This window comes from Chelon labrosus (assembly GCF_963514085.1).
Source record: "Chelon labrosus genome assembly, chromosome: 9".
Taxonomy (NCBI): Eukaryota; Metazoa; Chordata; class Actinopteri; order Mugiliformes; family Mugilidae; genus Chelon; species Chelon labrosus.
The window spans coordinates 24,120,558-24,145,029 of record NC_140359.1 but is presented as its reverse complement, the minus strand read 5'-3'; the positions used below and the strand labels follow the sequence as shown (position 1 = coordinate 24,145,029).

Genomic DNA, 24,472 nt, shown 5'->3' with positions numbered 1-24,472 from the left:
GGTGGTGGTGGTGGATTCTTGGACTGTTCAAAAACACTTTGGAGTCTTCTCAAGCATCAGATCACTGTTAATGATTAAGTCATGAATGTAGTTTGCAATATAAAGTGTTATCAACGATGACATGAGATCTGATTACATGTAGAGCCTATATATTATATATTGTATTATGTGAGCGTGTTCATACAGTATATGCACTGCTGTATTTACACACCTGGGAGGTGGTTTTCTTAGCAATATTCTATCTTTATGCAAGTTTGATTCCTTAGAGTCGGGACTGGATCGTTTAAATGCCACAAGACGTTTCTGACTGATCACACGCACGCGCTGACCTGTGACCAGTCAGACTACGTGTTTGGACGTGAGCGTGAGACTCTCCGATCGAATCTTCTCACAGAGAAATGTTTACCAAAGCACTGTCTGATCAACACTGAAAAAAAAAAGAAAAAGAAAAAACAAACAAAAAGCTCTGGAGTCCGGGTCCAAACTGTCACGTCCCTCCTGTCCCCGGCATCCTCCGCGAAATTCAGAGAAACCCAAAGGATGAAAAAAAAAAGGAAAAGGGGAAAAGAGAGTTTGGAGCTGGGCGGCACACCGGAGCGCTAACATTTGCATCTGTGGCTCGTGCAATGTCTTATCAACCGTGTTTCAAACACACTGTAATTTATTTGTCCTGTTTGCTCATGTTTTCTTGGTAGAAGTGCATTCTAGCGAGTATTCCTCATCTGAAGAGAAGGGGGAGGTGCTGGGAGGATTTATTTTTTTCTTTTGGGACCAGCTGTATTGTAAGGTATGAATCTAAAAACTAAACTCTACAACTGATGAAACTCAACACTACGGCTTTTTCTTTATGCAGCCCTCACTGTCCCGAGTGTGGCACTGAAGTGATCCGGCTGAGAGTTAAGACACCAAACGCTGCGAGAAAATGATTTAATACTTTTTAAAAAGTGGTTTTATATGGAGTTTAAAAGTGTGCCACTGGGATAACTTCCTCTGTCGAGTCGATTGGACCGTTCAAATGAACTCAAATTTACATTTTAATGATGCACCGTGCAAAGCAATGGTTCAGTTTCTTCGTGTCTCGGTTAAATAATTAAAAGAAAATTATATTTTAAAATATAAGTGCCTTTATGTAAGACTTACATTTTACTGTCAACATATTCTTCTTTTATGTTGTCGTTCAGAGAGAACAAGATCTCCTCAAATTTAAATTGTTTTCAATTTGTCTGTTTGTGTTTTGTCTCTAAAATTGCGATAAAGCAAATCCTCACAGACAACGATCGGAGTCCCGTCCTTCTCAAAAGACGGCAGCGAGGTTGAACTGTTACTTTGCAACGTGCATATATTTATTATCAGTCATTCTATGTAAATTAATCATCAGTTAATCAACGACTATAATAAAGATGTATGTTATCCCATTGGCACACTTACAGTTGTAGTTCAAATTATATCTAAGTTATTGTTTGGATTAATTTATTCTTCTTCTTCTTTTCTTCTTTTTTTTTTTACCTGAGTTATAAAAACAAATGGATGTTAACGGTACAAAAACAAGGCCCGTGTGTCAGACGGTAATGACGCATAGCAGGTTTTCGGTTGCTTCTCTTTTTAATTTATCGTTCATTTAGTTGTTTTTCAAATGTTTTCTAATGAAAACCTTTAGCTTTTGTAGTGGATAAGATTAAAAATCATACAGAGAACGTATGCTGGTAATAACAGGGGCAAAACTGAGTAAAGTATAGACCCACATATTGACATGTTGGATATTGTGAAGCTGTTTATTGTACGGAGGTGAATAAAGGTTTTTTTTTTCTTTTAAAATCTTTTGTTTCGTGTCTTGTTGATGGGAAGAAGACGGATTCTTACGTGTTTGACATTTAAGGACCAACTTCAGGTTTATTCACAAAAACACAGCTTGGCAATGTGTTTGGACATTTATAACGGACGTCTAAGCACTGAGAGCTCCTCAGATATTCCACAAGGACGGCTGTAAACATTGATGAAGGGATGACAAGCGAGAGAAAACAACAGAAGATTGATTTCTACAGAAAGAATAAATCAGATTTAGAACATATCACATCTTAGTTTCAGTTTCCCATGACCTGGATGACATAAGGCGTACAATACGATTACAGTTAATGTTGCGACAACAATTTGCGTTCATAATTAAATCAAAAGAAAAACAAAACTTAAATGTACATAACATTCAGAGCCAGCTGATTTATTTTTTGTGCGGGTGTGTGTTTTCATTCCTCCTCATCGTCGTCTGTCAGGTTTCTGTTAAAGTGCATCTCAGATTGTGTATTAAAACACAAATAGTTCAACCTCATCGTGGAAATGGCTTCAGTAACTCAGGGGTATTTCACAGAAGCAACAGCGACCCCTAGTGAAGATATTTACTCTTTAACAAACAGAAGGATGAGACTTGTTTAGGAGTTAAAAATGTTGTCTGACCCTTTTTTCTTCTTAGGTTGTCTTCATGTTAAATTATAATAGTAACGCTTTCATTTTTTTGTCATCACATATCTGACTGAACATAGTGCAATTTAAAGTGCCCAGCACTCAAACCTGTTCCTGTTCCCCTCACTTCCCTCGAGCAAAGTATTTAGAGACACTTCACCTCTCTTCGACAACTTTCTGCAACTCCTCTCTGGAAAATAAATTAATTGTAGCAGGATTTAAACCATAGCAGTTGGACGGACTGTGTGATAAATCATTAAAACTAGCGTTCGTGTACACCGATCAGGCATAACATTATGACCAGAGAATGGACATGGGCCTTCTGAGGGTGTCCTGTGGTGTCTGGAAACAGGACGCTGTTAGTGGGGGGGCCTTTGAGGGGGAGGGGCCTCTGTGGATCATCCCACAGATACTTGATCAGTTTGGGATCTAGTGAGTTTGGAGACCAGGTCAACACCTTGTGCTGTTCCTAAAGTGTTTTTGTGTTTGTGCTGACTATCATGGGGTGAGGGGGTGTCTGGTCTGGTCTAGGTGGGGGCTACATGTCTAAGTAACATCCACATGAATGAATGCCAGGTCCAAAAGTTTCCCAAATTGTCACAAGATGGTTAAAATATTATTCACTTCTTCTCCTGTCAGTGGTTTTAATGTTGTGGCTGATCGGTGTAGTCTCAGGAAATAAAATGCTTTGGCTGTCAGTTTCAACACCAGCTGATTCACCGCTCTTGTTAAGGTGTTTCTCCTTCTACATGCGCAGTCTTATCTAAACATTGTTGTGCTGATTCCCTCAAACGAGCTCAGTTTAAAAGTAGAGAAAGGAACAAACCACTTTTCCTGTTTTTAGAGATTTAAACCCCTGCAGGCTCCTGCTGAGGTCAAATCTAAGCGCTAGCTCTCTCGCAGACCAGGACTTTCAGCAACACAGCCTCGCAGCTCTGCCTTTACCTTCACTTCCCGGTGTTACTCCCCATCAAGCTAGCTTAGGTATCGAGAGGATTAAATGGCACTCTTGTCTCGTCCTCCTCCGCAACGGACCTCATGTCATTCCTGTCGGGACAGAAGAGAAGCCGGAGCAGCGCTAGCCCGCCGCGCACCACAAGCCTCAACAGGAGGAAAGCAAAAGGCACGGTGATTTCCATCAGGTGGAAAATTTGGGCACTGAATTTACTCAAAATGCACGTCAGGAAAAACGTCCCCAGCGCCACGCAGGGGTACAGGGCCAGCTTGGCGAGCATGAACACGTGCTCGCGCCCGCCGTACCGCACGTAAGGGTGCAGGGTTTCCCGCTCGTTGTAAAGGGCGACCACCCACAGGGCGAGCTGAAATATGCCCGCGAAGAAAATGATCACGCAGCTGATCTGAATGGCCTCCAGTTCGTTGCGGGAGTTGCGCGGGAACTCGTGCGTGAGCTGGTAGGCTAAGGGTAGACCACCGACGAACGCCAGGGAGAGGGTGTTCATCAGGCCCATGAAGCGGGTTGCCTTGGTGACATGGAGGAAGAGGGAGTGATGGACGAACCAGAGGAGGGCGACTGTGGCGAAGGAGCCGAAGTAGGCCAGGTACTCCGGGCCGTAGACCTGGAGAGCCGCTATCAGGCTGCCGCCAAACTGCTTCTGCACAACTGACGGGTCGGGAACGTTGTCCTCGCTAAAAGGGCGGGAACCAGAGAAGTTACAGGTTGAGAGGCTTTCGGACTTTGTAACCCATTAATCACATTAAATCAGGAGAAAACAGACATACACCGACCAGGCGTAACATTATAACCTCCTTCCTAATATCGCGTAGGTCTAACTTGTGCCTCAAAAACAGTTGTGACTCATCAGAGAATGGACATGGGCCTTCTGAGGGTGTCCTGTGGTGTCTGGCAACAGGATGTTGTTAGTGGGGGGTCTTTGAGGGAAGGGTCCTCTGTGGATCATCCCACAGACACTTGATCAGTTTGGGATCTAGTGAATTTGGAGGCCAGGTCAACACCCTGTGCTGTTCTTCATGGTTTTCTGAGTTGTTCCTAAAGTGTTTTTGTGTGTGTGTCTGTGTCAGGCTGTATCCTGCTGGGGATGGCTGCTGTCATCAAGGAGTGTCATTGCTATGGGGTGGGGGCGCCTGGTCTGGTCTAGGTGGGTGCTACATGTCTAAGTACCAGGTCCAAAAGTTTCCCAGCAGAACATGGTCAACAAGATGGTCAATATTATTCACTTCTTCTCCTGTCAGTGGTTTTAATGTTGTGGCTGATTGGCATACTTGCAAAACTAAACATGTATTTTCAGTGCGCACCATATGTCCAGGATGAGAAGCGTTGCCACGATGGCGTAAACGCCGTCACTGAAGGCCTCCACTCTGTCTTTGCTGAGCGGCTCATTGGGCAGGTAGGTGTAGAACAACATGGAGTCTGGAGTCTCCTCCACCTGACCTGGAACGAGATTCGGTTCACGCTTAAAGAGAGGCAGGAGGTAAGCACGTGTTTGCTCCAGTGTTCCAGTAAAATCTTACCGATTGCCTTGTTGCGACACCACTTCAAAGACTGGGAGATGTACGGCAAGAAGATGACAATGGCCAAAAGCACGTAAGACTGAAAAGACAAATGTTACCATCAGACATTAGAGACAGAGGAGCGGCAGTTTTAAAAAGGCGGTAGTACAGCAGCTGGAAAACATTCTAGCAGCAAATTAGTGACGTTTGCCACCGACCAGCTGGAAGAAGATGAAGGAGAAGATGCTGGCGAAGAAGCACATGATGGGAACCCGCATGATGACTTTGAGGATGTGGTGTTTGTAGAAGGTCTGGTTCTCCGAGATCTGGATCTGCTCGTTCAGGAGGAACGGACGGCTGAAGGCGTACAACACGATCAGCGACTGGAGACGAGGAAGACCGTTACGAAGGTGAGAGTCTGACAATGAATTTTTAACGATCCGTGTTTATTTAAGTAGATGTTATTGAGGGAAAAAAAAGAAACCTGGATGACACCGAGCACCATCACGCAGCCGCAAAAGAGCAGAATCCCAAGGACGTTCTCGGGGAAGGTCGCCATTAAAGAAAACTGAAAAGACAAAGAGTTAAATGACATCAGCAGATGAAGCCGTTATTCATGCAAACAGTCGCTGATCCGGTGGGAGTGGCTCATACTCACTGTGTACGGCAGGAAGGTTATCAGCATCATGCAGGCCTGAAATAGAACCGAAAGCAGAACTTGATATTAGAAAGCAGGAAATGTGTAGACCAGAGAGAACACAGTTGTGTTCAATGCAGAGTTTAATCAACACAATCTGAAAACACACAGTCCTCACACTGACTGTGAACTTACGAGGTTCAGCAGAGCGAGGCAGTCATCGATGCGCACGATCACCTGAAATAACCTGTGGACACAGAAGAATGAGAACATGAGAACTGCTGCAGGGACAACAAACCGTACGGTGGATGCAGGCATAACATTATGACCACTTTCCTAATATTGTGTAGGTCTCCCTAGTGTCTCCAAAACAGTTGTGACTCATCAGAGAACAGACATGGGCCTTCTGAGGGTGGTGGCTATTGGGTCCTATGGGAGGGGTCTCTGTGGATCATCCCACAGATACTTGATCAGTTTAGGATCTAGTGAATTTGGAGGCCAGTTCAACGCCTTGTGCTGTTCTGTATGTTTTTTTGTTTTAGTTGTTCCTAAAGTGTTTTTGTGTGTGTGTCTGTGTCAGGCTGCATCCTACTGGGGATGGCTGCTGCCGTCATTGTTATGGGGTGGGGGTGCCTGGTCTGGTCTAGGTGAGTGCTACATGTCTAAGTAACGTCCACACTAATGAATGCCAGGTCCAAAAGTTCCCCAGCAGAACGCTGAACTGTCACAAGATGATCAATGTTATTTACTTCTCCTGTCAGTGGTTTTAATGTTGTGGCTGATCAATGCATTTTTCTCTGAATCTCTCTTTGATTTTTGTGGTATCACTCTCACCTGATATGAGCGGCCCATGCAACAGTCACAATGAGGAATGTCATCAAGTAAACAGCGATCTTTGTCGTCAACAGTTGTTGAACGCTCTCCGCTAACTCCTGTGACACAGAAGAACAAGATTTTGGTACTTTTTCACATTTAACGTTACAGTAGCGGTCGGACTTAAAAACAAGATGAAACGATGGAATATTCCTCAAATTGACTGAGTGTAGTACTGGTTGTACTGAAGTACTCAACAGTCTTCAGATTCAGATTCAGAAAACTTTATTTGTCCCCGGGGCACAATTTAAGGCACAAATACAGACATTTAAAGGTGCAAAAAACAGGCAGAACAAAATACAAAGTATATACAAGTTAAAAACAATACCTCACTATTTTCCACTTTGGTGTGGGCAACAGGTAATATCTGTGAACAAATAGAATAGAATTAGGAGAAATATCAGGTTAAACATGAATACATACAATCCTACACCCGTAGAGAATCTGATTTCATATCCATGCTCTACACCAGGGGTGTCAAACATATGACCTGCAGGCCAAAACTGCCCTGCCAGAGGGTTTGATCTGACACTGCAGGCCTTCTGAGGGTGTCCTGTGGTGTCTGGCAACAGATCATCCCACAGATACTTGATCAGTTTGGGATCTAGTGAATTTGGAGGCTGTTCTTCATGTTTTAGTTGTTCCTAAAGCGTTTTTGTGTCTGTGTCAGGCTGCATCCTGCTGGGGATGGCTGCTACCGTCAAGGGGTGTCATTGCTATGGGGTGGGGGTGTCTGGTCTGGTCTAGGTGGGTGCTACATGTCTAAGTAACATCCACATGAATGAATGCCAGGTCTAAAAGTTTCCCAGCAGAACACTGAATTGTCACAAGATGGTCAATGTTATTTACTGTGAGTGGTTTTAATGTTGTGGCTGATCGGTGTGTGTGCTGCCTCTATGCCTCATCCATCATGATCTGCTCCTTCACCTTAAAAACAATGACAGTGCACTCTCCCGCTTCCTGCGCCTCATCACATGTTATCAATCAGACACATCACAGCGCGTTACCATGACAGTGGCGTTACCATGACAGTAGCAATGATGGAGATGAGGGCATCGCTGTAGGCCAGCAGTCTGTGGGAGGACTGGGTGCTGCTGTGGGCCTCCCTGTCGGACGGACTGAGGCTTTCCAGGAACGAGGAGGACGCTGCGTGGCTCCTCGCGCCTCTCTTCTCCATCTCCTCCTCCACGTGGTGCTCGATGATGTCGCCGTCGTCGTTTTCTCCCATCGTGGAGGAAATGCGGGGCCGCGGAGGAGCTACAGGGCCGAGGAGGAGACCATGGACACCGAGGAGATGTTTGCAAACAGACCACTAACAGCTGACTGGAGGGAGGGAGGGAGGAGCTGGGCGGGGAAACCGGAAGCACCAGCGTACTTCCTGGTTCTGAGCAAAGATCCTTCATGAAACAGGAGCAGCCACTCGGTTCAGAAAATTGAAACCAGGTCTTGGTAAAAATCCTTCGCGTACTTACGAATCATTTTCATTATTTTGTTTTCTTTTTGTGGATATTTTTCTTCTGTTTTCGACGTTCTACTTCCGGTATTACCTATAGAAGCTGACTCACTTCAAAATTAATCATTTTCCTAGGTAGTAATTTTTTTTTTTCCTCAAGAAAAGCAAAAGTCAATATTTTAGTGTTGAGGTTTACATATATGATTCATTTTATTCGTGGGCAACCTGTAAACAGAAATGTTTAATATTTGTCTGTTTTTCTCTCATTTTACATGATTAAGAGTTTAGATTATATCTCTAATAGTTGTTATTTGCAGTTTCTAAGTGTAAAATGACCTGTAAAGCACTCTTCTGCCTCTAGAGGGAGTCATTGTACCAGCTCTTGAAAACACAACCTGTTTTCCTGTAAATCTCCTTAGGTTATAATAATTTGATCTTCCTTCAAGCAGCACACATTAATGTCAGTGATAACGGGGTTAATTTGCATTCTTTATTTAGTCTTTTCAGCGTTCGCTCAGCAGGACATTGCAGAACTTACATTAAAAGTTGTTTAGCTCTTTAATTCTCTTATTCCGCCACCACATTCTGCAAAAAAAAATATTATTAGTTTTTTTTAATTGCATGTTTTTTTTGATGCTAAGGGCTCTTCTCCTCTCTCCATCGCTTTCTTGCTTCATCCCTGCTTGTGTTGGTGCTCTGCTCCCGGCCTTGATATCCTCAGAAGCTCCACAGCTGTGACCCGAGGGTCAGCAATGGAGGGGCAGAGCCCGGAGCGAATCTGTCTCTGATCCACCAGCCCTCTCCAACCCCGGGGTCACTGCAGCCGCCGCTTTAAAGGCAACACCTCGGGGCTGTCTCTCCTTATGACGTCTCTGCCAGATCTCTCCACTGCCTCATCAGATAATCATTTTTGAAAGGTAGTAATAGTTGTAGTAATAACCGCAATTCACCTGCAGATGGTTGATCTTTGCTTATGCTAGAGTTTAGAAGTGATCAACACCGCCACTTTCTCCTGTACCCTGATTTTGAACCACAAAACTGGCTTCTAAGAACTTTATGGATATCAATTTGTCCCCTTAACCTTCAACAGCGAGCTGAGTAACCCAACACAATCTATACCGTTTTTGTTCTGATCTTGTACAAGAGAAATCATGTGTCCTTGCAGGCTTTTCATTCCATCATTTGCCACGTTACAGTCAAGCAAACCTATCGAGGCAGCACAAAGGGAAGTGCCAGTTAAAGCGAGTGGCTGACATAAAGGGCCCCTTCCACTTTTTTTTTTTTTTTTTAAATCAAAAAGACGTATTTAATGAAAGTGACGATATCCACTACATACAAATGTATCCTAGCAACTAAGAGCTGACGGCAACCGCATAGTGGCTGCATCTCTGAGGAAGGACATCAAACTTACACAGAAAAATTAAAAAAAAAAACATTTTCTGCTTCTGTAACGTAAATGACGGGAATGGGAATGTGTTTGACATGTTTCACTCCAAAGTACTTTAGAAAACCACCTGTACATTTCACGACCAAAAGCAGCTTAATGAAATCCAGGGGGCGTCCACTTTCACATATTAAATATCTAATCTAGTACATTTTGGCGTCTGTAGGCTGATAAAACAGAAAGTCTTCTTTTTCGTCTCACACTGTGGCATCGTGAAAGTAGTGATAAATCATCCAGCTTTCAGATTCTACATAACTGACCTTGTGTTACTTGCATCTGTTCACTCAGTCAACCTTAAATCTTCACAGTTTGCATTTGCTGTTTTCCTTTTTTTAACTCCAGTTCATCGCTCAGCGGATGCAAGTATGGAAAACCATTAGCTGTATTAACTATTCTGTTATTGACTGTATTGTTCCTGTGGTTAGTTTCAAATTACGTTGTTATTTCAGGAAGCTACCAAGAAGTGATATCAGCACAGGAAACTGCAGGAAATTGCTGACCTTTAAAATAAACTTATTTATTTGGTGCGTATTGAAGTAAACTGGAGATCTGAGGAGGGTTACAGTACATGCTGGGATGCTCCAGCCGGCCGGGAGCCCTGCTGCTGAGGTTAACTTATTTATATATACTCCATTTAAACATCTGGTAACCACTAAGATTTATCTTTGTAAACCACAACGCTACAGTATCTGCACGTTCATATTTATGATAGATTAATATACACCGATCTGACGTAACATTATGACCATATTCTGAATATTGTGTAGGTCTCCCTTGTGCCTCCAAAACAGTCGGGACTCATCAGAGAATGACATGGGCCTTCTGAGGGTGTCCTGTGGTGTCTAGCAACAGGATGTTGTTAGTGGGGGGCCTTTGAGAGGAGGGGCCTCTGTGGATCATCCCACAGATACTTGATCAGTTTGGGATCTAGTGAATTTGAAGGCCAGGTCAACATCTTGTGCTGTTTTTAATTTTTTTTTAGTTGTCCTGGCTGCATCCTGCTGGGGATGGCTGCTGCCATCAAGGAGTGTCATTGCTATGGGGTGGGGGTGTCTGGTCTGGTCTAGGTGGGTGCTACATGTCTAAGTAACATCCACAAGAATGAATGCCAGGTCCAAAAGTTCCCCAGCAGAATATTGAATTGTCACAAGATGGTCAGTGTTATTTACTTCTCCTGTCAGTGGTGTTGTGGCTGATTGGTAAGAATATGCATTAAGAGTGTTCAAAAAAAAATAAACAGCAACCTCCATCATTGAGCAGACAATTACGTAACATGATGCAGATTGTGGATTCTGTGGCTTAGCTCCGTACTCCAGACTGAAGCTTAATTCAAGCTCATTCCACCAACATGTGGTGGAACATTTTTGTTGCCTCACATCTTGATGAATTAAAAAGAAATGAAAAATAAAAGTGCGTAGTATCGGTATCTGTCCTTGCCACCCGTTTTCAGATCTGTCAAAGACACCCGTCCATGCCAAGCCCTTACAAAACACTTCGTCTTCGGTTTGTCCTCAAATTACAGCCGGGGATTATTTTGCTCTGAGACATCTGTCTTGTAAAACTGGAGGTAAATATGCTGCGTGGCCTCTAAACACCGCTAAGCTCCTTTTGCCATGAAACAGAGTTTTCAGGACAGGCTGCTGCTGCTGCTGCTGCTACTCAGAAGAGGAGTGTTTTAATGAAATCAGCGTTGAGAGCAGCGGACAGAGAGGACAGATGCACGATGAAGTCTGACTAGTAAAATATTAAAAGCGGTTTCCTATTTAAATTCTTACAATGCTGACTTTTGGGAAGTTTCACTCATTGATCATCTTACCTAACAGCTTCCAGCTCGTGATGAAAGGATCAGCGAGAGTTGCTGCACAGTATCTGAAAAGGTCAGAGGAGGATTATGGTGTTTGTTTTAAAGCCTTGCTCATCTGCAGTTGGTGACAGGATTAGAAAGTGTTTGTCCCACCCGCAGCTCCTACATTTAATTCAGGTGGAGGAGAAGAGCAAGAAGCAAAACCAAAAACACAGCAACAGCCCGGCGCATCTGTTGAGGCGTCATCTCCGTGGCGACCTATCACTCTCCTCTTCTCATCCCCCCCCGTCTCCGTTGACATCCTCCTGACCCCTTTCCCTCATTTCCTCCACCCCTCATGCCACCACCCCCACCATCTGAACGTTCATATCTCATTATTGAGACATTACCGAGTCTGGGATATTATTGTCAGACAACACCGCCCCCCCTCCCGCAAGTCAGTCTTCCCTTCCCCGGACATTGAGACTTGATAGCTTAATCAGTTTTGACAGGAGTGGTGGCTGCCATCACAGCCCCTGCTGTCTGGGTTTGCAGCTCATCACCTTGACTTAATAAACCCTGTCACATGTAACAGGCGGCTGACAGCGGCACCTTCCTTCAAAGACCCCCTATATGACCACAGTTCATTACGTGCCTCAGGCCGCGTCACTGCTGGTGTGGATAGATTTGAAAATGCAATTGTTTTCTCTGAAACAGTATATATATACCTCCTTATGTGCACGCACAGCGGGTGAGACAGGATGCACCTTAGACAGGTCTACACATCAATTCAGCTGACTGTCTAACCTCAGAGAAATAAAATAATAATGTAATGGTATAAATGCTAGAGGTAAATTTAGGAAGGTTTCATGATATTGTCAAATGCAATGAACAGGAACGATGGGCGATTGTGTCTATCTCTAAATAAATTCACTGCATCTGGATGCAAGAACGAACCGTGTGGTTTCATTATTACTGAACCCTGTCAGCTACACCAATCATACATAACATTATGACCACCTTCCGAATACTGTGTAGGTCTCCCTTGTGCCTCCAAAACAGTTGTGATTCATCAGAGAATGGACATGGGCCTTCTGAGGGTGTCCTGTGGTGTCTGGCAGCAGGGTGTTGTTAGTGGGGGGGCTTTGGGTCCTATGGGTCAGTTTGGGATCTAGTGAATTTGGAGGCCAGGTCAACACCTTGTGCTGTTCTTCATGTTTTTTTTTTGGAGTTGTTCCTAAAGCGTTTTTGTGTGTGTATCTGTGTCAGGCTGCATCCTGCTGCCATCAAGGAGTGTCATTGCTATGGGGTGGGGGTGCCTGGTCTGGTCTAGGTGGGTGCTACATGTCTAAGTAACATCCACATGAATGAATGGCAGGTCCAAAAGTTTCCCAGCAGAACATTGAAATGTCACAAGATGGAATATCTCTCTCACACACCGGTTGCACCTACAAAGAAATGAATCATTTCTATTTCAACATGCAGAGATCACCTGAGGAGCAAAACAGCTTCAGGTGATTTTCAGTTGCAACAGTTCCACTGATGATATGCGAGGTGACACATGCTAATGCTGATACATTACTCGGGGTCCTGTCATATTAGCATCATCAGTGACTGGAGTGATGATGAACTGAGGTGTTATTTTGCAAATCAAAGCAACATTTCACTCGGTTTGAAAGTAAATACGTGGCAGCAAACGCTTTTCCAAGATATTCAGATGAAACCGGCCTCAGACTGCCTCCAGGAGTTTTTTTTTTCTCCCAACAGCTTGTTTTGGTAATTTCAAGGTAAGAATATGAATCCTTTATATATTTCTGCAGATATTTGCTCATCTGCCATGGAAAATAACTTTAAATAAAACAAGGATGAGAATAGGAGCCCTCTCAGAATCTTAACGTGGCAATGCATGAAACTCAGGCTACTTCATGTACATAACACAGTTTATTTTATTTGTTGAAAAGAAGCAGATTATTTTGAAATGTAAAGGGACAACTTTACTGTTCATTTTGTGAATCATCACTACGGAGGTGAAGATAGTTATCACTGTGTGTGATGATTGCAAAGTCCTGACTCAGAGTACCATCAACCACTGCACAGTGATTCGCAGTGTCGTAAAATGGTCAAGTCCATCGTTAATCTGTGTGGTACCTCTACCCTTCACCCCCTACTCCACCTCAGAACCCCTGAGTATATATCTGAGGGTGAATTTTGGTTCTAAATTGTGGGACACCTTTAAAACCCATATACAGACCCAGTGTCTTGTGTTCGGAGATCGCACACTCCAAATGAACCTTCTAACGTCAAAGCCTTGAACAAAAGAGAGACCACGTGCACAAATGCAAAGTCTCATTTGCATTAGCAGAGTGGCATTTGCGATTTTATCCATGCTTTACAATTACTGGCTCATCAGTGGACAGAATCCTTCTTGCAGCACAAAATATTTGAGAGCTTCTCATAGACGTGCTGTTTTTTTTTCTTGCAGGAATCTCACTGTGCAATCATTCCATAAGTCCTGAAATAACTAATTACAGATCAGCTTGTAACACGCTCACTTTCCTCAGCTGCTGCAGTGACTCAAAGCATCCTTTGATTTTAGGCTTTTGGCAAGCTGCAGTGACTGCAGTGAAACAAAGCGCTCAGTCTGTCCTACGAGGAAGGAAAGTATTATGCAGACATATTAATGTGACACTTCCTCCTTAATGACACCTCTGACTCGCGTTGTCGCTTCTAAATTGCGGCTCTGTATTTCTGTCCGGCCGTTAATCTCCTCATTTAAGTTCCGGTCGTGTGTCAGTGCCCAGCAGCAGTGGTCCAACTGGGGAGGGGAGGGGAAGGTAAGGGGAGGGGGGGCTTCATTCCCCGTCATGTCATTTTTTAATATGAAATGTCGGAGCTATCAAGGTGTGATTATAAATCCTCGCCGTTAATAATGAGACCCTGAAAGTGAGAAACAGAATGGAAGAGAGAGTGAAGGAATAATGACCAGTTGTAGGTTATTAAATGAGTTTTTCTCCAAAGGCTCAGCCTCAATCTTCGCATATATTTCAATTGGAAAAAATTAAACCGTTCCTTTAACGACATTAGGACGCAATAGATTTTCAGAATATATTAGACACCTTCAAATGAAGACGTAACATTTGCATGTGTTAAAAGAAAAGAAGGGTCACTGCAAACAAACTAAGAACAACCTTAAAAACCAACTGAGTCATATGTGTGTGGTGCTGTGCTCCCTCCCAGCCTGCAGGGGGTGCTGTGCTCTTTTCAGCTTCCTGTTTGCAGGCACAGTGATTGGAGGACAGCTGATTGAGATGCTGGTTGCTCGCCCTCTTTTCCTGTGTCCAATCAACAGCTGAACTACTCCATGATCTGAGCATGTTGTACACCCACAAGTTTTAATGTTTACCACTGCAGTCCTGCCATGTGGAGGTGAGAAGCCATTTTTGTTTTCTCTGTTTTCTCCTGTTTTTGATTAGGGATTCAGGGAAGGACTCCTGTATTTTATTTTGGATTTGTTTGGTAGATGAGTCAGAACTTATGTTGATTAATTGTTTTGTTTTAGCAATGAAACTCACCCTGAAGATGAATTATAATGGTAAATAATGAGTAATTTTGGACTGCAACTTTGTTGAGCACTGGTTCTTGTTGGGAGCAGGGTTGCGTATTGCTTTCCCCTAGGCGGATCGTAACATAAATTGGGGGCTTGGCACTTTTCTTTACTCTGTTATAGGTCTGGTTGACAATTTTCTGTAAAGATGCAAAATTAAATTTGACTCGGAGGGCTTCATCGAGAATCCCCCAGTCCAGATGTGCCTGTCTCTGTAAATGCTAAAAAACTGGAACTTATACAGCTTGTGATGTTCAAGACATTGTTGGAGGGTTGGTTGTGAGTCTGTCTGCTGCAGAAGCAGCTAAAGCTGACATGGAGTGCCGGGAGTTGGTGTTGCCTGTCCCACCTGCTACCACAGATCCTCCTGGTGCAGAGGCAGAAGCTCTGCATTAAAGAAATGGAGGTACCGTGAGTTAGTGGAACAAAACGGTCACTAAAACTAAAGGAAAGTCTGAAAAGACATCTAGAAAGGGATGCTCGTCTCTGCAGCTGCAACCATCCAACCCTTATTTACAATCTGCTGAGTATACAGTCTGCGCTGCACAGGCCCCACTGCGGCGGATATTATTGATGTGTCCATTTGCGAAGAGGCAGCGGATTGCCAATGGAGGTCAATTCCATTACACCTGGCTTGTGTAGTGTCAACATGCCTCAGCCTGAGGCAGATGTTCTGGGAAATTGCTTGGAGTTGGGATGAGAAAGACTCGCGCTTTTGATCAGAGCTCGCCTTGACCTGCGTCCGGCTTCACGGAAGACTGGGTCCGGCTCAGAAATCAGGTTGCACTTTAGTGACACTAGTGAGCTGTTCGAGCACGGTCTCTGTCATCACCGTCATACTTCACGTTTGCACCGTTGTATGCGGTCTTGATTACAATTCATTGTGTCCTTGCGTTTTGCTTACGTCTTCATTCAAAAGGTTGGTTCATCCCAGAGAATGTCTCATGGTTTTTAATTTTTGAATGTTTTCTGTGACCCTGTTAGCTTTTCCTTGTGTTTCCTGTTTTTAATTTGTAAAGATCTTCCTTGGTGTTTCTTGTCTTGCTTTACTTCCTGTGTTTTCCCCACTTTGGTTGTTGGATTGGTTTCTCCTTGTGTGCTCCACCCTCATTAGTTGCCCATGTCTATTTCCCTTTGTTCGCTGTGAAGATGTCTGTTATATTTCCCTTGTGCCGTTACCTCTGCGGATTTTTCCTTGTGGTTCATCCTTGGTTATTGGTCTTCGCCAGTTAAGTTTATATTAAAGTCATTTTGTTGCCTGCTCCTGCCTCCCCCTTAAAGTCTTGCCTTTGGGTCCTACTTCACCAGAAACCTGACAGACAGTAGATAGACATGGGAATTATTTGGAGTGTCTGTCTTTGAGATTTACAGTATGCCTCTGTCTCAATGCAATGGAAGGACTTTCATATACCAAATAGCAATCATTATAAAAAGACATTTAAAATATGGTGCGTGTAGAAGGCTGCATGCAAAACTGCTTTTAATGTAAATGACTTTTAGGTAATGGTGGTTTTTGGGGATTTTCTGAAAGTTCACCTTCCTTCTGCACACCATCTACTCGGACGTCTTCTCTCTTTTCTGCTTTGCACTGATTTCAATAAAGAAGCAGTTGATCCGCATTTATTAACTTCTGCTCCAACTTGAGCCGCTCAGTTCCAGTAAAAGAACACAGGGAAACTCAACTAGCCACCCTAGAGTTTTAACAGTGTGTGATGATCACTGGAGAGCCCATCAGTCAGGTTCTGCAGGAACTCCAGACACTTTACATTCCAGGCTGGTTCTGTTCTCGTAGGTTATCTGTATGTTTCCAACACTCACATTTATGCACATACTCTCATGGCGCACACACCCATTGGCTAATTTGGTAGATGTCTTCCTGTTGTTGTGGCCACTTGAGCTGGGTCACAACGGGTGTAATCACAGAACTATGCCGACACACCAGCGCACAAGTATCAATGCTTACAACGAAAAACAAAAGCTACGACGTAGGGCCTGTATAGTTCCACTGCAAAAAATATAAACCAAGGCTGACTCTGCTAACACCATTACTGTAGCTCTTAGTGAAGAACCTGAATAGTCGTATAACCAGGGAGTTAAATGTTCCTTTACGTACATTGTGTGACCTCAAATGGATGTTTTTGGAAGTTTCATTTATTTCAGTCTTTCTGCAAAATGGACGTATTAAACATACATATCTGCGTTGGAGAATTACTCTAGAAGGTCTGCAGTGTGTCTCAGCCCGTCCTATGGAAATATAAGAGGTAATGAGGCAAGTTATTGGCTGTGGAACAGTTTGGTCAAATGAAGAATGAGTTGAAATATATAAATATATTTTGTCTGGTTAAACTGGCTCCTCTGACAAAAAAAGGAAGTAATTCATTTGGCAAGAAAAATTGCTTAATGAGATAAGACCTTTTTATGATCTGTGTAGGGCAGATTGAAGGGTTATAAACCTGCCAGTGAGGGAAGGAGAGGCAATGCAATGTCTTGTGAAGATTTTTTTTTTCATGTACGGTACAATTGTACTGTCTGTATTATATTGTTTGCCTTTGCACTGTCTGTGCCGCTTGCACTGTTTTGTCTGCACAAGCTTGCACATGTGCACTTGTATTGTATTGTATTGTATTGTATTGTATTGTATTGTATAGTCCTACTATATGTCTCCATGTAGCTCCATGGTCTTGGAGGAAGTTCCCTTCCTCTCACTGTACCTGCTATATAAGGTTGAAATGACTATTAAAAACAAACTATCTGACCTTTAAACTCTCTTATTTAAAATAACGATGCATGCAAACGTAGGTCGTCCTAAACAGGATCCAAGCACACATCTACGGTCTCACTGATGGACTCTTCATACCTGTCATCCCCTAGATCAGAGGTCACCAACCTTTATCAAACTAGAGCTACTTTAAGGCTACGGAGTAACACGAAGGCCTACCTGTGATAGAAACTTAGTAATAATAATAATAATAATAATAATAATAACTTCTATGTGTGATGAGGCGTTAGTCGATTTTGTTCTGTCATATTGTTGTTAATGAATCCTCACAATAAATATTAGCAACGATTTACATGTTTAGAACTGAAGAAGCTCCTTGAAACTCAAACAAACTACCTTTGTTTTGTACCTAAATGTGAGTTTTATCCCTTTAACTTAAAATGTTGCTCATTAATTTAATGTTTGCGCAGTTTTAACTTAGCAGAGTTTTTTTTCTATTTCCCCTAAAGATTCTTTAAAGATCAATAGATTTATCTTTAACAAATCAAATTAATTTCTCTGGCGATGTTTTCTTTCCATGTGGGCAGAAGGTTATTATTTTTTATTTTTTTTAAATAAATCTACAGCTCAAGACTCACCTGTGTGACCCTCTGCCACACAAACACCTGTCAGGCTCTGGCTCAGGCTCCGCCCCCTCCTCTCCTCCTCCTCCTCCAATCAGGTGGCAGCTGGGTTGGGGTGGGTTGGTGGGGGTTATTTAAAAGGCGGGGTACCTCCTCTTCTTCTGGTTTCTGCTGGTCAGAGATCAGTTGAGGAGGGGGTTACCCACTTTTAGGAATACCTCCTCTTTCACATGTTACTGCAATGCAGAGAGCAGTGGAAGAGGTGTTGGTGGGGTGGGTTGGTGGGGTTGGTTGGTGGGGGTTATTTAAAAGGCGGGGTACCTCCCCTTCTTCTGGTTTCTGCTGGACAGAGATCAGTTGAGGAGGGGATACTTTCGATTCCTGATTACCTGTTTTTGGGTTTACCTTCTCCTCTGCTGGATACTCAGATACCAGTGGAGCAGGAGGATACCTGAATACAGGTCAGGACTTACTGTCATCTCAGTGGACAGCACTACCAGCTGACAGCTAGAAGAGAAGGGATTGATTTCCTTTTCAACAACTTCTGTCAACATGTGCTGCTGCCCACTTTAGTGGTGTGAGTTTTCACATCGTTCAAACGCATTCAAAATAAAATAAAAAATACAATACAGAAAAAAAAATCAAAATATACATCTCCACTTCTTCTTATTTCATTTGACATGTTAAAATATAATATTATGTTTTCAATAAACAAATATACAGTCGAGGATTTCTCAGTTTTGGTGTGAATCATTATATATATATATATATATATAATATAAATATATAGATATATAGATATATATATAGATAGTAAATGTATAGAGGTACTAACTTAAGTGAACTTCATCTATTGTTGTAATATCACAGCTGTCACATTACTGGGTATTGTATTTTCAACTCTTGTGTACAGAGCATTCATTTAACATTAACACGTCTAAGTGATTATCAACACTTTTTAAATTCAGTTTCATTTATGTTGCATCAATAACAATCAATACGGTTTAAAGAACCAGAGAGTCTGAGTCCCCCAGCAGCCTAGGCCTATAGCAGCCTAACTAACTGAGGATACTAGGTTACCCTTTAAGCCTTCTTTGGAGTCACAAAATGGACAGTTTTAAACTATGAAGCAACTTTTTACAAATCAAAGTGTTTATCGGGAACTTACCTTTTTATTGACATTTCTACCATTTATCATAGCTTGAAATTATTCTGAGAAGCTCTCAGTGATAATCCAGTGTCATATTTTTGTATTTATTTAGTTGTCCTCATTGATTCAGTGCTGTGTTTTAGTGTTAATGCATTTTCACTGGACCAAACTATCATGGTGAACAACACTGTTGAAATAAACAGTTTGAGTAGAACCACATTGCATGGTAGCAGTTTTACAGCTGAGTAATGGAGGTCCTGCTGATATGTTTCATCTATACAAGTCACTGAGTCGAGTATTGTCACACAAACAACATAGCAATGCGTGGGTTGCCAAAAAAATTTGACGACCATACAACAGGTTTTTGTCCGGTTTCAAGGAGAGCTGTGTCTTTTCATGTTCTCTCAACAAATCTTCAGTGATTTGAGGAACCAAAGAAGAGGTTCTACCACTGGACAATCAATGCAGTGTTTGAGGGCAAAAATGGAGCAATCTGCTTGACAGAATCAAAGGTAGCAAAGGTTTACTGCTGGAACAAATGCCTTCAGTCTTAGCTACGAAGCAGTAAAAGATGTGTATGCATTGGCCGGGAATCGAACCCGGGCCTCCCGCGTGGCAGGCGAGAATTCTACCACTGAACCACCAATGCTTACATGAAAGACTTTTTTTCCTGTTTTTTTTTTTTTCTGTTTTTTCTCGTGGCATATTAACACATCTAAGTGATTATCAATACTTTTAATCCTAAATTAAATTCAGTTTAATTCATGTTGCATCAATAACAATCCCAAATCAAGACAGTTTAAAGAACCAGAGACTGAATGCCAGTCTAGTCGATTTAGGTGCAGCATTGCGATCCAGTTCACGAGAAGCATCTGTAGAAACGGCGCCCTCTTGTGGTAGTCATCCCAAGTGGAAACTTTCAAAAAGGTCCAAATTCAGAAGTGGTGACATTTTTATTTTTATTTATTTGCTGATGTTTTCAGAATTTATGAAATCGATTGTTGAGTTGATGTATAGTAATTAATACATCACAGGTAGCAGTAATTGAAAGGGATCATAATTTCACCTGCTTTAAGTGCAGAGTTGAAGATATGTTATTCATTATCAAAGTTCCACATTAATAAAACAAAATATGCGACGTCAGCACCTTCATTCAAATTATTCTTATTGTTCTTAAGGAATGAAGTAAATGAAATGTTAATTGAGAAACCTTTATTTCAGCATCTGAACTTTGCTTATGAGCTGGTATGTCTCAGTGTTGTATAATGTTTCTGTTACATAATCATTTTCGATTAAGCACTTTGAAACCTTTACTGGTACATCAGGCGGTAATATATTTAGGCCAGAACAGACTGAACAGAAGCAGCAGTGCAAGATGTTTCTGTAAATGTCCTAGAAACTGTGGCTCCTGTGTTCAGAGTCTAATTCTGTATTTGAAACGTTTTACTGGTACATCAGGCAGTTATATATTTACTTACTTTGAGGGGAGGGGCCTCTGTGGATCATCCCTCAGATACTTGATCAGTTTGGGATCTAGTGAATTTGGAGGCCAGGTCAACACCTTGTGCTGTTCTTCATGTTTTTTTCTTTTTAGTTGTTCCTAAAGTGTTTTTGTGTGTGTGTCTGTGTCAGGCTGCAAACGAGACGCGGGTCAAGACTTTTGCTTTCACTCGCTCAAAGCTGCAGAAGCTAATCAGACGTAGATTCATCTGTCTGGTATCACTCCAAAACTCCACCTCTGCATCAACTAGATGCTAGCAAGCTAAACGCGGACTTACTTGTATAACCCACACACAAGGTCGGACCACTTTTATCTTTAGTAATTAACTCGACCATGAGGCCATTAATGGTGCTTCAGTGACATTCGCAGCCATCGCGTCTCTCATCAGCACTGACTGTACTCTCGCTGCTTGTGGAGGGGATGAAATGATTGCGCCCGTGGCTGTGAGAGCTTATCTAAATAATGTGTGCATGTCCCACCTTGGTGTGATCAGTCGTGTATTGTTCACTCAAGTAAACCGGTTTTGCGACGTAAAGTGAAGGCCCTATAAACGTGGATGCCAGACAGATATTATAAAGTTGTACACAGCGTTGATGCATACAAGAAACTGGATTTGGTCAAAACTTGTTAGAGCTCCTGCTTTAGCCCTTTAGCCCACAAAGCTATGCAAATGTACCTGCTTATATGGAGTTCATACAATTATATGGCAAATGGCTGACTGGAAATGAGCCATTTTCTGATTCCACTTCCAGTCACTTGTGCAGTAGCTTTAATCTTAACACCCCTTGGAGAGCAGTGGCTATGAATGCGAACGTGTGTGTGTGTGTTGTATGTAAAGGCAAAGCCGTTTCAGACGGACCGTTGACAGAAAGTAAATCCCACCAGGCCTGGCACTTTGCTCTGATGGATACGTCGTGATCATCTGGATGGTAAGGGCAGTGACAGTAGGCTAAGACAGGATCAGCGCAGAGGATGTTATCATTAAAGAGCATCCGGGGAAAGGTTTTAGCGTCGCACAGAGGGGCCGTCTCTGGGACACTTGAAGTGCAAGGGGCAGCGCATCTAAGCCAAGAGGATAGACCTACATCTGATGTCTGGGTTTGGATATGATTACTGCGGTGCTTTGTGCGGAGAGGAGAGAGATATGCCTTAAACCTTATTTGTTAACGTGCATGTGAACCTAAAAAAGAGATCTTCCTTTATCCATAATGTAGTGGTGCAGGAGTGTGTGTCTTTCAGTGCAAATAAGCATGGCTGCATGGTAGTCTGAACATCTAATGGAGTAAAACATGAGCTTTGGCTGCATTATTAAAAGGCTGGGTTCTTTTTTTTTTTTTTTAGTCTGGTGGTCTTAAATTGTTTTTCGAGGCACAGGAGATTTAGCGGTTTACTCGCATCAATTTAAGGAGAGGGCTATGAACATAGAGCTGTATGCTCATGGGAAGTTAAAAAATAAGACCTTGGAGTCACACAAAAGCACAGGTTCATATAGACATGCTGACGTGCTCACATTACAGACTCCTGGGCTTTAAAACTCATCTGATCCTCTGACAGTGACGAGAAGACTCCCCTGCAGGACACTGACTTCCAGCAAACCCGCCGTCTGATTCATCATCAACAGCAATATGGTGAGAACAATGAGTGTGAGGTAGAACATTTAATATCTGTGCCAGAGTTAATTGGCTGGCTGCGTTCAAGTCAAACTGACAGAATGAACGACAGAGAGATAAGAGCTGAGAGGGCGGACGGACGGATGGCATAGGGCGTCCATTAGAGGCCGAGCGAAGATCTGCACGTTCTGGAATGAGATGACGTGATGTGTGCAGAGACAGAATAATGGGGAACGTCGAGTGGCTAATCAAATTAACCATCTTTTATTGTTGCAGAGTGAGGTAGGGTAACCAATTTGATGTTGTAGCTATGGTGACAGCCCGGACCCTACGCAGACCCTAGCGGCGTAGATGATTTATACTTCTGCGTTAAGTTGACGCAGAGGCTACGTCAACGACGCAGACACCTACGCAGAGCCTGCGCGGACCTAGCACAGTAGCTGACATCAGTCTTGCGACGTGTGATTGGTCCGCTTGGTAGTAGTTTGTCTCTGCTTTAGTATTTCCGGCTGCTTGCCCATCTCCGCAATTTTCGAATTGATTGTTTGGGATCAATAAAGAATCGGTAAGGTTAACTGAGGAGGTTTGGAGATGCAGACATTTGTATGACTCGTGTTTGGCGAAAATTTCAGTCGCCATTGTTGAAAGTGAAGCAGGAAGTGGAAAGTGGAGTAGAAACAAAAATTAACCCGACTGGCAAAAAAGCCACAGCGGCGACTAGTGTTTGGGTGGTGTTTATACGGAGCAAGCCAGACTGACGACAAGTATAAATGACTCGCACCAACGTAGGCTACGTGGGTACGTTACTGCGTCTAGGTCCTGGAGTACTCTAAAAGCGCCTAAATGGCTCGCACCAGCATTGGCTATGTGCGTAAGTTACGATGTCTATGTCCCGCAGTACCTTTAAAAGAGCCTTAATGAGGTAACAAGACACATGTGAGACCAATTAGAAGGAGCTAATGATCGCAGAGGAGGGAACGTCTCTGCGATTGTTAGCTAATGGTAGCATAGGCTTCATCTTTAGCAAAGTATTTCCACACACTTGATGAACCGCTGCAATGACCCCCACTGGGCTCCGCACCCATCTTCTCGGAGGCGTCCATGTTGTTGTTGTCACGTGATCAGTTGCTAGTCGGTGCTTAAAACGTCACGGCACAGCAGGGAAGTCGACAAACTGACTAGTCTGTGCAACCCCTACTCTGCAGTAGTGTTCAGGTCCCACAACAAACTGTATTAAATGCTTTCCACTGATGGTTTACTTGAATCAGGTGAACACTGTGAGGACGGAAAAAGCTGCAAATGGTTTTCAAACGACATATCTACCCAACAAAAATGTTGAAGGCGGTGAAACAAGTTGAGGAATAATTCTGTGCAATTGGGATAAAATGCAAACATAAAATTCTGTATTTTTGTGTTGCTTCCTAAAATCTTGTACAGTTTAAATCTTAAAATGGAATTAATGCATGAATTATTTAAATACTCTATTGCTAGTTGACGGCTAATCACTACTAGCCACGAAATCGCATAATTGATTCAGTTAATATTTCATTAGTTTCATTGATTGAAATTAGGTATCCATGTCTGTTTGCTCTTTTGTCCAATGGTTCTCTCTTTTTCATGTGTTTCTGGTGGGTTTTTTTTGTCGGTGTCAGTTATGTCGTGGTCATCCACCACCTCTTCCCCTCCTGACCCCTTCAAGACCTACTCACTAGTTTTAACCTTTGTGTATTTGTATGGTTTTGTGTGGTTTTTTTGCCTTATATCTGCCAGTAATTCCTCATTATGTGCAGTAATCTTCCTGCATGTCTCTTTCACCTTCTGCTCCTCTCGCCTGATCTCCAGCCTCAGCTCACCCGTCCGTCTACTAAACACAACCATAATCTTCTCCACACCAACCTCACCACTCTCTCCATCAGCTCCCTTCTTTCATCCACTTCCTTTCTTTCTATAAGTTAACTATTTATCTAAGGGGTCAGGAGCAGTTCCACGCTTTAACCACTCCCCTAATTTCTGTCAAGTTTCCTTATACCCTGCTAACCCTTGTCAGATCTGTTATTCTCTGTTCTCTCAGACCCCCCCATTTTCCCCCTCCTTCTCTCTCACCCACTCATCCCTCTACCTTACCCATAGCAAATCCCCCTCCACATCCATT

At 42.8% G+C, this 24,472-nt stretch overlaps 1 protein-coding gene across 1 annotated transcript; it reads right to left on the bottom strand.

The window, feature by feature from the left end:
- Positions 1–16: 16 nt before the first annotated feature.
- Positions 17–7,737, bottom strand: tmem175 (transmembrane protein 175). The gene is made up of 10 exons (XM_084551457.1): positions 7,458–7,737; positions 6,762–6,800; positions 6,395–6,492; positions 5,756–5,807; positions 5,582–5,617; positions 5,408–5,491; positions 5,142–5,306; positions 4,945–5,023; positions 4,729–4,864; positions 17–4,101 (listed from the first exon to the last, which is right to left on the bottom strand). The coding sequence occupies exons 1-10, from the start codon at positions 7,659–7,661 to the stop codon at positions 3,435–3,437; spliced, it is 1,560 nt and encodes a 519-aa protein (XP_084407583.1). The 5' UTR covers positions 7,662–7,737; the 3' UTR covers positions 17–3,434.
- Between the last annotated feature and the right edge of the window lie 16,735 nt (positions 7,738–24,472).